The sequence below is a fragment of the Triticum aestivum genome, chromosome 2B (assembly GCF_018294505.1).
Source record: "Triticum aestivum cultivar Chinese Spring chromosome 2B, IWGSC CS RefSeq v2.1, whole genome shotgun sequence".
Taxonomy (NCBI): Eukaryota; Viridiplantae; Streptophyta; class Magnoliopsida; order Poales; family Poaceae; genus Triticum; species Triticum aestivum.
The window spans coordinates 763910528-763923774 of NC_057798.1; the positions used below are offsets into that span (position 1 = coordinate 763910528).

A 13247-nucleotide genomic window follows, 5' to 3' on the forward strand; every position below is an offset into this window, starting at 1 on the left:
CCAGATATCGCCTATTCTCCTCTATACCGCTTGCATTAGAGTAGTGTAGCATGTTACTGCTTTCCGTCAATCCTATTCTGATGCATAGCCTGACATTGTTTCTACATCTGTTGATACCTTACCTGCAATCCTAAATACTTAGTATAGGATGCTAGTTTATCATCTGTGGCCCTACATTCTTGTCAGTCTGCCTTGCTATACTATCGGGCCGTGATCACTCGGGAGGTGATCACGGGTATATACTATACATACATACTATAAAGATGGTGACTAAAGTCGGGTCAGCTCGTTGAGTACCCACAAGTGATTCGGATAAGGGGGCTGAAAGGACAGGTGGCTCCATCCCGGCAGAGGTGGGCCTGGGTTCCCGATGGCCCCCGACTGTTACTTTGTGGCGGAGCGACACGGCAGGTTGAGACCGCCTAGGAGAGAGGTGGGCCTGGCCCTGGTCGGCGTTCGCGGATACTTCACACGCTTAACGAGATCTTGGTATTTGATCTGAGTCTAGACCTTTGGTCTATACGCACTAACCATTTACGCGGGAGTAGTTATGGGTATCCCAGCGTCGTGGTATCAGCCGAAGCCTTCTTGACGTTAGCGATGGAGCGGCGCATGCCGGATTGGACTGCGTTGACGCAACTTCCTTTGTAATGGAGGTTGCTAGGTCTGCTTCCGGCCACCCTCGCAACGTGCAGGTGTACAATGGGCGATGGGCCCAGACCCCTGCGCGCATAGGATTTAGACCGCCGGGCTGACCTCTCTATTGTGCCTAGGTGGGGTTGCGACGTGTTGATCTTCTGACGCCGGGCATGACCCAGGAAATTGTGTCCGGCCAAATGGGATCGAGCGTGTTGGGTTATGTGGTGCACCCCTGCAGGGAAGTTAATCTATTCGAATAGCCGTGATCTTCGGTAACAGGACGACTTGGAGTTGTACCTTGACCTTATGACAACTAGAACCGGATACTTAATAAAACACACCCTTCCAAGTTCCACAGACAACCCGGTGATCGCTTTTCCACAGGGCAACGAGGGGAGGATCTCCGGGTAGGATTATGCTATGCGATGCTACTGGAGATGCTACTTGGAGATGCTACTTTGAGGACATCAGTCTACTCTCTTCTACATGCTGCAAGACGGAGGCTCCCAGAAGCGTAGTCTTCGACAGGATTAGCTATCCCCCTCTTATTCTGGCATTCTGCAGTTCAGTCCACCGATATGGCCCTTTACACATATACCCATGCATATGTAGTGTAGCTCCTTGCTTGCGAGTACTTTGGATGAGTACTCACGGTTGCTTTCTCCCCCCTTTTTCCCCTTTCCTTTCTTCCTGGTTGTTGCAACCAGATGCTGGAGCCCAGGAGCCAGACGCCACCGTCGATGACGACTCCTACTACACCGGAGGTGCCTACTACTACGTGCAGCCCGCTGACGATGACCAGGAGTAGTTTAGGAGGATCCCAGGCAGGAGGCCTGCGCCTCTTTCGATCTGTATCCCAGTTTGTGCTAGCCTTCTTAAGGCAAACTTGTTTAACTTATGTTTGTCCTCGGATATTGTTGCTTCCGCTGACTCGTCTATGATCGAGCACTTGTATTCGAGCCCTCAAGGCCCCTGGCTTGTATTATGATGCTTGTATGACTTATTTTATTTTTAGAGTTGTGTTGTGATATCTTCCCGTGAGTCCCTGATCTTGATCGTACACGTTTGCGTGTATGATTAGTGTACGATTGAATCGAGGGCGTCACAACTCTCCCAACTCTCATCGGCGGCGGCCGATCGGAGGAGAGCAAGAAGACCACCAGACTCCATCACCGGCGAGCGGATCATCACCTGGGCAGCGGCAATGGCGGTAAGCACTTCTCTGTGCGCCATGCACTACTTTTTCGTGTCCGATCCGGCGGTAGATTCGATCCACGGCGGAGAAGGGAATGGGGAATAGAGGTAGATAACATGGCAGTTCATGGTACTTCATACTAGTTCATACGAGTACATAGGAGTTCATAGTAGTTCATGCAAGATCGGAATAGAGGTAGATGCGATTGGAATAGAAGGGGAATTGGGGGTACAGAATAGACACTGGCTAACCGTGACCGCTGTCACCCGCGTGCGGAGCGGCTGGTCGAGTGGTTTGCCTTCATCTTCTTCTTCATCGCCATACGGGGCGGCGGGTCATCGTCGTCGTCCTCGGCGGAGTCGACATCGATCTGCCAAGTACGACGGCCTGGCTCCGGCGCCCTCGCTGGCATCTGCACAGGTTCTTCCTCCTCCTCCTTAGGGTCCCAACGGATGACCGTCGACGGCACGATTGCCCTCTCCCAATACACTGCGGCACGGCGTCATTAGGAGCCCAGTAGCTCTTGTACTTGGACCACTTCTTCCTCTGTTTAGTGTCATCAGAGACGGCCTGATTCATGGCCCCGCGAATGATGTCAACTGCCATCGCGCCCTTCGATGTGTTAGGAATCACCGTCTCCAGCTCTTGTACAGTGGCTCTCATGAGCACTGCATCAGATTCTTTCTACATCTCAGCCATGGAGCCTAAGTTCGAGCACACCTCCATGGCGTTCTCAAACTTGGTGCGGTCACAAGCCGACCACCCAAGCAAGAAGGCCCTCCAGCCAATACCCCACGAGAAGGGGTTGGCGTTGGAGCTGGAGCTGGAGCTCATGGCGATGGAGAGGAGGAAGAGTGATAGTGAGAGAAGAGAGGGGGTGGGTAAATAGTGGTGGGAAGGGTGAGTAAATATAGGCGTGATGGAGAGGAGGAAGACTGACAGTCATGCCGTTTTAACTACAGTCTCTTCAATAAGCCATTAACTCTGTGTTGTGTCTGAGTCCATGAATTCTGTGCAGATCGAGGAGAGCAATGAGATGGGCACGGAGGTACTCCCGTCCCTTGACAACAAGGGCAACCAGCCCCCTCATCCAATTCCCGAGGAGGTCGTGCTGCCTCCCACCGCCGATGAAGACCCGAAGACGCCTAAGGTTGGCGACGACGAGCGCATGGAGGAACCTCCCAGCAACAAGCGCCGCAACTACGACCACTACCATGAGGAGGATGGCCCAACTCACTTCTACAAGGTCATCCTTGCACCGAAACTTGAGTGCATCCCCATGCCCCTGGACTTCACCAAGCACTTCATCACGGTGACTACGGAGTTCATGCTCAGGAACGACACCAGCTGCTCCTAGAAGGTGATGGTAAAGCTGATGAATGGCAGGGTGACCCTTGATCAGGGTTGGGACACCTACGCAGCCGTCCATCAGATCAAGATCGGCTACATGGTGACATTCAAGCTCCTCACTCCCGTCACCCTCAAGGTCATCATCTTCGACGAGGATGGCACTGAGGTCGTCAACAAGTATGGGAAGCAAGACGAAGCCTTCGCCGCCAAGGAGTAGGGCAGGGGCACCTCCGTTCTAATTACTATCGAGTTTGCTTTGAACTGTTTATGGTTTATGCTTTGAACTATTATGAAGTGTGATACTGCTTATTTGAAATATGCTCTTAAGTAGTTGATCCTCTGTTTATACTCTGCTCTGCTTATGATGTGGGCTACATGGTTGTGCCGAAGTGTGCTGGTAACCTCACCAACTAGCCAAAGAGGTTACCACACACCAGGCGTTGCATACAACCAAACACCATGCCTTGGATTTGTCCACTAACATGCAGGCAACCTAACACCAGGCAGTGTGGTTCAGCCCATGCAGGTAAGAGGTCATGCAGGCAACCAAAAAACTTGCAGATGGTGCATTTGAGGTTGCATCTGCATAGCCAGTCTTAGTTGAGAAGGCTATGCAATGCAGCAACTGTAGCCTACGGCAGCCAAACACGCCCTAATCTATGGGCCAGGGCGGGTAACAACGGTCGACGAACATCGTCCTCTTTTGTCCGCCCGAGGCCTACATCAGACTTATATTTCTGCCAATTTTGGGTCGGGCAGACAATGAACGGACACCAGACGGACAATTAGTTCAAATGGGTCTCTCGTTTGGGCCCTATTTTTTGTCCGGATGACATGGGTCTCTCCATTGGAGTTGGCCCGAGGAGGATGGTTTGAGTCCAACTCCAGCGCACGACCCCAAACAAACATCCGCTTTGTCCGGATTTCGTCCGTCTAGGGTGACAATGGGTCCCAACACACAACTTCAATGGAAAGACGAGGGCAGCCCGGGGAAAAGATGAGAGCAGCCTCGGGATATGTCCTTGACAGAGAGGACGAGGGAGCTTAGCAGCATAGGCCACCTCTGCCGGTGTGAAGACATGCGGCCACATGTTGTGCATCAAGCCATGAATACACACGAATGCCGGGGTCGTCGTGTTGCCTCAACCGAGGCCTGGTTGTTGGTCGCTGTTGTCGATTAGGACAACATGAGGTGTGTGTCCGATGAACATGAGGATAGAACTCCTCCATTAGCGTCCTCCCATCGGTGTCAGTTGTTCCTCAAGTGTGAGCGTGTAGAAAGCATGGCTACCGTGGGCACGTGTATGAAGTGTGGGTGGATTAGGTACATGTGTGGGTGGGGCTAGGGAAGAACCAGCAGTCGCCGTGGGCACGTGAGAAAAGCACAAGTGGAGGTGGATGGGGGAGGGTGGGTTTCGTGAAACATGGTTATGAGGCCCAACCAGGCCCGCGCGGGAAGAATCCGGCCTGTTTGTTTGTCTGCTTTTACTGTTCGGCCCGCATGGAACGAACCTTAAAGCACCCCTGGGCATGGCTCCCTGGGAACGCCCGAATCGGCAGTTTCTCCGGGGCCAGGCCCGAGCGGTGCACATGCGCGGTGGCGGCTGCACGCGCGCAGCCATGCTCGAGAAGTCGCGCTGCTTCCCGAAGCACCAACAGTTATTAGCCTCACCGCCCCTCACCGCTCCCTCTCCCCACTCTCCCCCACTCACCCAACTCTCATTGGCGGCGGCGGATCGGAGGAGAGCAAGAAGACCACCAGACTCCATCACCGGCGAGCGGATCATCACCTGGGCAGCGGCAATGGTGGTAAGCACTTCTATGTGCGTCATGCACTCCGTTTTCGCGTTCGATCCGGCGGTAGATTCAATCCACGACGGAGAGGGGAATGGGGAATAGAGGCAGATAAACATGGCAGTTCATAGTACTTCATACTAGTTCATACGAGTACATAGGAGTTCATAATAGTTCATGCAAGATCGGAATAGAGGTAGATGCGGTTGGAGTAGAAGGGGTATTGGGGGTACAGAATAGACACTGGCTAACCGCAGCCGCCGTCACCCACGTGCAGAGCCGCTGGTCGAGTGGCTTGCCTTCATTTTCTTCTTCATCGCCGTGCGGGGCGGCGGGTCATCGTCGTCGTCCTCGGCGGACTCGACATCGATCTTCCAGGTACGACGGCCTGGCTCCGGCGCCCTCGCTGCCATCTGCAACGGTTCTTCCTCCTCCTCCTTAGGGTCCCCATGGATGACCGTCGACGGCACGATTGCCCTCTCCCAATACACTGCGGCACGGCGTCATTAGGAGCCCAGTAGCTCTTGTACTTGGACCACTTCTTCCTTTGTTTAGTGCCGTCGGAGACGGCCTGATTCATGGCCCAGCGAATGATGTCGACTGCCATCGCGCCCTTCGATGTGTCAGGAATCACCGTCTTCAGCTCTTGTACAGTGGCTCTCAAGAGCACTGCATCACATTCTTTCTACATGTCAGCCATGGAGCCTAAGTTCGAGCACACCTCCATGGTGTTCTCAAACTTGGTGCGGTCACCAGCCGACCACCCAAGGAAGAAGGCCCTCTAGCCAATACCCCACGAGAAGGGGTTGGCGTTGGAGCTGGAGCTGGAGCTCATGGCGATGGAGAGGAGGAAGATTGATAGTGAGAGAAGAGAGGGGTGGGTAAATAGTGGTGGGCAGGGTGAGTAAATATAGGCGTGATGGAGAGGAGGAAGAGTGACAGTCATGCCGTTTTAACTACATTTCTTCAATAAGCCATTAACTCTGTGTTGTGTCTGACTCCATGAATTTTGTGCAGATCGAGGAGAGCAATGAGATGGGCACGGAGGTACTCTCGGCCCTTGACAACAAGGGCAACCAGCCCCCTCATCCAATTCCCGAGGAGGTCGTGCTACCTCCCACCGTCGACGAAGACCCGAAGACGCCTAAGGTTGGCAACGACGAGCGCATGGAGGAGCCTTCCAGCAACAAGCGCCGCAACTACGACCACTACCATGAGGAGGATGGCCCAACTCACTTCTGCAAGGTCATCCTTGCACCGAAGCTTGAGTGCATCCCCATGCTCCTGGACTTCACCAAGCACTTCGTCACGGTGCCAACGGAGTTCATACTCAGGAACAACACCAGCTGCTCCTGGAAGGTGACGGTAAAGCTGACGAACGGTAGGGTGACCCTGGATCAGGGTTGGGCCACCTACGCAGCCGTCCATCAGATCAAGATTGGCTACATGGTGACATTCAAGCTCCTCACTCCTGTCACCCTCAAGGTCATCATCTTCGACGAGGATGGCACTGAGGTCGTCAACAAGTACGGGAAGCATGACGAAGCCTTCGCCGCCATGGAGTTGGGCAGGGGCACCTCCTTTCTAATTACTCTCGAGTTTGCTTTGAACTGTTTATGGTTTATGCTTTGAACTATTATGAAGTGTGATACTGCTTATCTGAAATATGCTCTTAAGTAGTTGATCCTCTGTTTATACTCTTCACTTCTTATGATGTGGGCTACATGGTTGTGCCGAAGTGTGCTGGTAAGCTCACCAACTAGCCAAAGAGGTTACCACACACCAGGCGTTGCATACAACCAAACACCATGCCTTGGGTTTTTCCACTAACATGCAGGCAACCTAACACCAGGCAGTGTGGTTCAGCCCATGCAGGTAAGAGGTCATGCAAGCAACCAAACAACTTGCAGATGGTGCATTTCAGGTTGCATCTGCATGGCTAGTCTTAGTTGAGAAGGCTATGCAATGCAACAACTGTAGCCTACGGCAGCCAAACACGCCCTAATCTATGGGCCACGGTGGGCAACAACGGTCGACGAACATCGTCCTCTTTTGTCCGCCCGAGGCCTACATCAGACTCATATTTCTGCCAATTTTGGGTCGGGCAGACAATGAACGGACACCAGACAGATAATTGGTTCAAATGGGTCTCTAGTTTGGGCCATGTTTTTTGTCTGGATGACATGGGTCTCTCCATTGGAGTTGGCCCGAGGAGGATGGTTTGAGTCCAACTCCAGCGCACGACCCCAAATAGACGGCCGCTTTGTCCAGATTTCGTCCGTTTAGGGTGACAATGGGTCCCAAAACATATATGTGTGTCCGGGTTTCGTTCGAGGCGCCCAACGCGGCCGACCAATCCCAAAACGTCCGCTGTGACTGCACCCGCCGTGGCATCTCATTGTCGTGTCCGCGCCCACCGTTGCTCACGCTCGCTCGCCGTGGTCGCCTGCCTGCGCCCTGCTCCGGCCCTGCCGCGCCCACAGCCATCGCCGCTCGCCACACGCGCCCGTGGCCACCTTGCCCCGCTCGTCACCGCGCCATGCGTCCCGCCGGCGCCGCTCATCGCCTTGGGCCACGGCGTCCACCGCCGTGCCCACAGCTGCGCCCCCGCATGCCACCCACTGCCGCGGCATATGCCCTCAGCCACACCCCCTACTCCGGCCCATAGTTGCCATGTTTCCGGTACGGTGGGAACGAGGAACGGGAACAAGGGATGAGAGTGGGTGGCTGAAAAAATAGGGTACAACAAGGGTATACATCTCTCGAATGATTTTTTTAGAGCGGGGACGCGATCCAGTCCGTTTGAGTACGATGAACCCGGTACGATAACATGGGTCGAGGAATGCAGTTCCTGAAGAACGACGACTCCCTGATGGTCAGCATTCCTTGCTGTTAATGGATCCCTTGCAATTAATGAATTGGAGGAAGAACGAGGAGTCCTTGAGAAAAGAAACGACGGTGTGACTAAATTATGCCTCGTGTTTTGGTTGTTGGATCCTGGAACATGAATCGAGGAGCAGGTTGCGGGGACGCTGAATCTTCATAGAATCATACTGAATCCGACCTCGTTCCCGAATCCGATTTTGGGTCGATGAATCGGGATCGAGGACGGCCTACCGTTCCCCGTTTCTGGCTACTATGCTCCGGCCGACGCGCCCCCCACCGCGCGCCCTCGACTCCTCCTGCGCACAGGAGCAGTGCCGCGTCGTCGCCCGCGACCGGCGCGCGCCTGCCTGCGTGTCGCCCTGCTGCGCCGCCCCTCGCCGGCCGCACTTGTGCGTGCGCCTCTGCCTGCGCCCGCCACGCCCCACTATGCTCCCGCTCGCCCATATAGAGCGCTCTCGCCAGTGCTCGTAGGCCCCCGTCCGCGCTCTCCCGCCGGCACCCACAGCTCTCCCGCACGCTAGCAAAAGAAGACGTCGCTCGCATGCACTAGGCTAGCTAGCTAGGTATAGAACGCATGCACCAGGATAGATAGCTAGCATGCATTGAGCAGGAGCAGCCTAGAGTCCGTCGTCTTCTCCCCGGCCGTGGCCGCATGCCGCCGCCCGCTTGCCATGCCCGCGCTCGCGCCCTGCAACCATCCCGCGCGTCGCCCGCTATGCCTGGAGGAAGGCCGCCGGTGCTCTACGCGTGGCCATAGAGACGAGATAGACAAGGAGAGATGCGTTCGCTCGTGGTGGGCCAGCAGAGAGAAGAAAAGGAGGAGAGAGACATGGGTGGATGGCATGTGGGCTTGGGCGGACACAGATGGACCAGGATTATACCTGGCCAGATGTGCCAGCCCAGCCCGGCACGGCCCGCCCTGAGTTAAACGGGCCAAGAACGGCACGGCCCGACCAGTAACGGTTAGTACACGGGCTGTGCTGGGCCGGCACGCGCGCTGACCTCTAAGGCCCAGGCACGGCACTACTATTAAACGGGCCGGCCCATCGGCACGATTAGCCATCAGCCCACCTATTTTTAGCCTATTTTCCCTGTAATAAAATAAAAATAAATAAATAAACCTTAATGGGCCGTGCAGAGCCGGCACGCATGCCCAGCCTCTAGGCCCAGGCACGGCCCTAGGCGGGCCATGTGCCGGGCACGACCCGATTAATCATGTGTTGGGCCAGCCCACCACGGGCCAGGCATGCATGCTAACGGGCCGGCCCACCAGGCACAACCCATTTGGCCAGGTGTAGGATCGAAAGTATGTCTAGAGGGTGGGTGATTAGACTAATTGACCAAATAAAAAGTTAGCCTTTTCCCAATTTTAATTCTTGGCAGTTTTTAGCAAATTAGCACAAGTCAAGCAATCAACCTACACATGCAATTCTAGAGTATAGCAGCGGAAAATAACACAATTGCATATGAAGGTAAAGGGGAGGAGTTTGAGGAGGCAAACGCAATTTGGAGACACGGAGATTTTTGAGCCGTGGTTCCGATAGGTGGTGCTATCGTAACATCCATGTTGATGGAGACTTCAACCCATGAAGGGTAACGGTTGCGCGAGTCCACGAAGGGTCCACGAAGTAGCAACCTTGTCAATCCCACCATGGTCGTCGCCCACGAAGGACTTGCCTCACTAGGGGTAGATCTTCACGAAGTAGGTGATCTCCTTGCCCGTACAAACTCCTTGGTTCAACTCCACAATCTTGTCGGAGTCTTCCAAGTGATACCTAGCCAATCTAGGAGACACCACTCTCCAAGAAGTAACAAATGGTGTGTTGATGATGAACTCCTTGCTCTTGTGTTTCAAATGATAGTCTCCCCAACAGTCAACTCTCTCTCACAGGATATGGATATGGTGGAAAGAAGATTTGAGTGGAAAGCAACTTGGGGAAGGCTAGAGATCAAGATTCATATGGTACGATTGGAATATTTTGATCTCAATACAAGTATAGGTGGTTCTCTTTCAGAAAAAGTAAGTTGGAAGTGTAGGCATGTTCTAATGGCTCTCTCCACGAATGAAGAGGAGGTGGAGGGGTATATATAGCCTCCACACAAAATCTAACCGTTACATACAACTTACCAATCTCGGTGGGACCGAATTGAGAAACTCGGTCAGACCGATTCAGTAAATCTAGTGACCGTTAGGATTTTCGGTGGGACCAACATGCAACTCTGTAGGACCGATATGGTTAGGGTTAGGGCATAACGTAATCTCGGTGAGACCGATTACACAAACTCGGTGAGACCGATTTTGGTAATAAGCTAACCAGAGAGTTGGTCAGATAAACTCGGTGGGACCGATTCGCTGATCTCAGTGGGACCGAAACGTTACGAAAGGGAAACAGATAGTTTACATTGCAATCATGGTGGGACCTATCGCTCATCTTGGTGAGACCGAAACGTTACGAAGGGAAACAGAGAGATTACAATCCCATCTCGGTGAGACCGGGATCCCTATCGGTGAGACCAATTTGCCTAGGGTTTGTGGCAGTGGCTATGATATCTGAACTCGGTGGCGCCGGATAGAAAGAATTGGTGGGGCCGAGTTTGACTTTTGGTTTAGGTCATATGTGGAAGTGAGAAAGTAGTTGAGGGCTTTTGAGCATATCACTAAGCATTTTCAGCAAGAACCTCATTAGCAACACCTCATCCCTCCTTGGTAGTATTGGCTTTTCCTATAGACTCAATGTGATCTTGGATCACTAAAATAGAAAATCTAGAGTCTTGAGCTTTGAGCTTGAGCCAATCCTTTTGTCCTTAGCATTTTGAGGGGTCCACTTTTCTCATCCATGCCATGTCAATCATTGAGCTTTCCTGAAATATTTATCTTGGAATAGCATTAGTTCAATGAGCGATATATTGTTAGGAATTACCAAAACCACCTAGGGATAGTTGCACTTTCACCAGGTATAACCAGGATGATGCGAAGAGCGTCCGGCCGCTTTGGACCCAAAGCAAGACTAACTTTGGTCCAGAGATAACGTGAAACGGACACGAAACGGACGAAAAAGTAAAATGGGGTCTGCCGATGGGCTAGTTTTTTTGTTCGTTTGACGCAAACTGCATCCCGCAGACAAGATAGGGTCCTGCTCTGGAGTTGGCCTGACACTTGTGTTTCTCATGAAGGTAGGATACTGTTTCAGTGGGAGGCGATACTCTCTTCGACAGGACTAATCTTAAGATCTGGTGGCTGTGTCTCTTGAAGTTGCTCATAGAAATAGAATGTGTGTGCATGTGTTCATAGGGTTAGAGTATCTATATACGCGTCTATGTCTATCTGCACTCTGGCGAGGACAACCACATGTAAAATGCAAGGAAGACACATTACTGTGGCATGACACGTCCGGATGCAGAAAATATCACCATGCATGACTAATCACAGGAAAAGTGCCGTAGAATAACTAAACCCAATGACCTGCCTAGTGGACATTTCACTAGGGTACCCATCCATCAATCAAGGAAGAAAGAATGGTAGGATAGACATTACGGCAAGCAAAGTAAAGCCCTTTTCTGGCCAGCGTCAATATTCGCGAGGGAAAGCTACGGCCAGAATATGCCAAGATGCTTTTTATTATTGGGACCTCAATAAATTCCGAACGTTCGGAATTTAAGCATGTCGTCCCAAACGTTTTCTGATGACAACTTTAGTTGCTGCGAGGTGGCAACTTTAGTTGTTAATACATGATAACATTGTTCCAGTTTGATTTTTTGTCAGAAAATTGTAGTGTTTGTCAATATCGCCTTAACTAAAGTTGCCATCCACATGATGCGGGACAGTGTCCTTTGGGCTTGGGGTTATAATCTGCTTCACAGTAGATATACACAAAGAGTAAGATCAAGAGGATGAAGACTAAATATAAGGGAATTTTAAATCATTTTGGAGAAAAAGTAGGGATGGAAGTACCTTCCAGGCATCCATCTAAAATGTAAGGGTTGCCTTGTTCATAAGGAGAGCAGTAACACCCGTAACCACAACCAGATGAGGAATTTTGGCAACTGCTATCGTTGCTACAGGCATAGCCTCCATTGTTCATTTGTGGACTTTGACAGCTTGGTTGGTCCATGATGGTAACACTAAGCATCGCATCATCTATATTGCTTGCATCTGTCCAACTTGAGAAAAGATTGGTTGTATTATACATGTAATACTCAGCCCGTGACACGACAGCCATGATACCAGGGTGCAACCAATCTGATTGGGTTGCAGTTATATTAGTGCTGACATGTTCTGCCTGAAAGCCTTGCAGGTCCCTTGGTAACAGGATGAGGCAGCAACCTATCCCATTACAAGGCCCTCCAGTTGCTGCCTTCTCGCCGGCGCATCTACTCATACAAGAACAAACCTTCTCTTCCGTACCATACTCGAACAAGGTGAAGTCAAAATCACAACCAACTACGTACAAAGTATTATCACTGCTGATAGTAATACCTTTAGAAGGGGCCTCCCATGACATGTTGTAGGTATCTGTACCTGGCCTTGTTGCAAGCTTGATGTTTATAGGGGTAGAAGCATAGGCGTAGTACATGTCAGTAACCTGGACAGTGCTGCTGCCTAAAAAGAGCTTGGGATGCTTGGTGGATTGGTCGCAGGTGAGACCGAAGCCTTGACGGAAGCAGCCGGGCCCCATACCAAAGGGATAGAAGATGTCGACGTCCCCGCACCTTGGGATGCAGTGAGCCAAGGAGTTGGTAGTAGGGATATGCAAGAGCCCTCCGGTGGCTCCAGAGACTTCTGGCGCAGCTGCTGAGAACATCAGCACAAAAGACATGGCGATGAGTATCATGCTCATCGTGCGTTGCGCCAGTAAGCTGGTCTTGTTCTGTCTGGTGTTGGTGTTGGTGTTGGGGTTTGGTGTTTGCCTTGGCGCAATTTGTAGACTGTATAAAGGTGACCCCGGGTATGAGTCGTCTATAGTGTCCATTAAAACAGTAAATGTAGCTAGGAATTCCAGGGCCACTATTCCCATCAGATGTGACGGTCGTTGCTAACGCCAACATGACTTGGCTATGGCCGCTACTTGCTATTTGCTGATAGCCACATGAAAACACAGATTTTCTTTTTTCATTTTTTTTTGTTTTCTTTCTTCACAGGACTATTTGCCGTGTGCGTGTTGCAACTGCTATGTCAATATTCCAGCAATGTCTACATCATTATTTTTTTATTCTCCAAAAAAATTGTGGTCTTTTAAACGATGCTTCTAAATTATGCAGAGTTTTCCAGGAAGAATGTCGACCATACATAGGTCAGCAGATTATCTTCATCGTGGTATTTCTTGCCATTGTTTGAACAGCTGCACTGAATTCGTGTGGCTCCGACATATTGCTTTGTTGTGCG

General features: G+C 51.7%; 1 protein-coding gene across 1 annotated transcript; it reads right to left on the minus strand.

Annotated features, from left to right (window-relative positions):
* Nucleotides 1-10583: 10583 nt before the first annotated feature.
* LOC123042558 (wall-associated receptor kinase 4) lies at nucleotides 10584-12773 on the minus strand. Its single transcript, XM_044464988.1, has 2 exons — nucleotides 11817-12773; nucleotides 10584-11714 (listed from the first exon to the last, which is right to left on the minus strand). Exons 1-2 carry the CDS (start codon nucleotides 12700-12702, stop codon nucleotides 11659-11661), a joined length of 942 nt encoding a protein of 313 aa, XP_044320923.1. The 5' UTR covers nucleotides 12703-12773; the 3' UTR covers nucleotides 10584-11658.
* Between the last annotated feature and the right edge of the window lie 474 nt (nucleotides 12774-13247).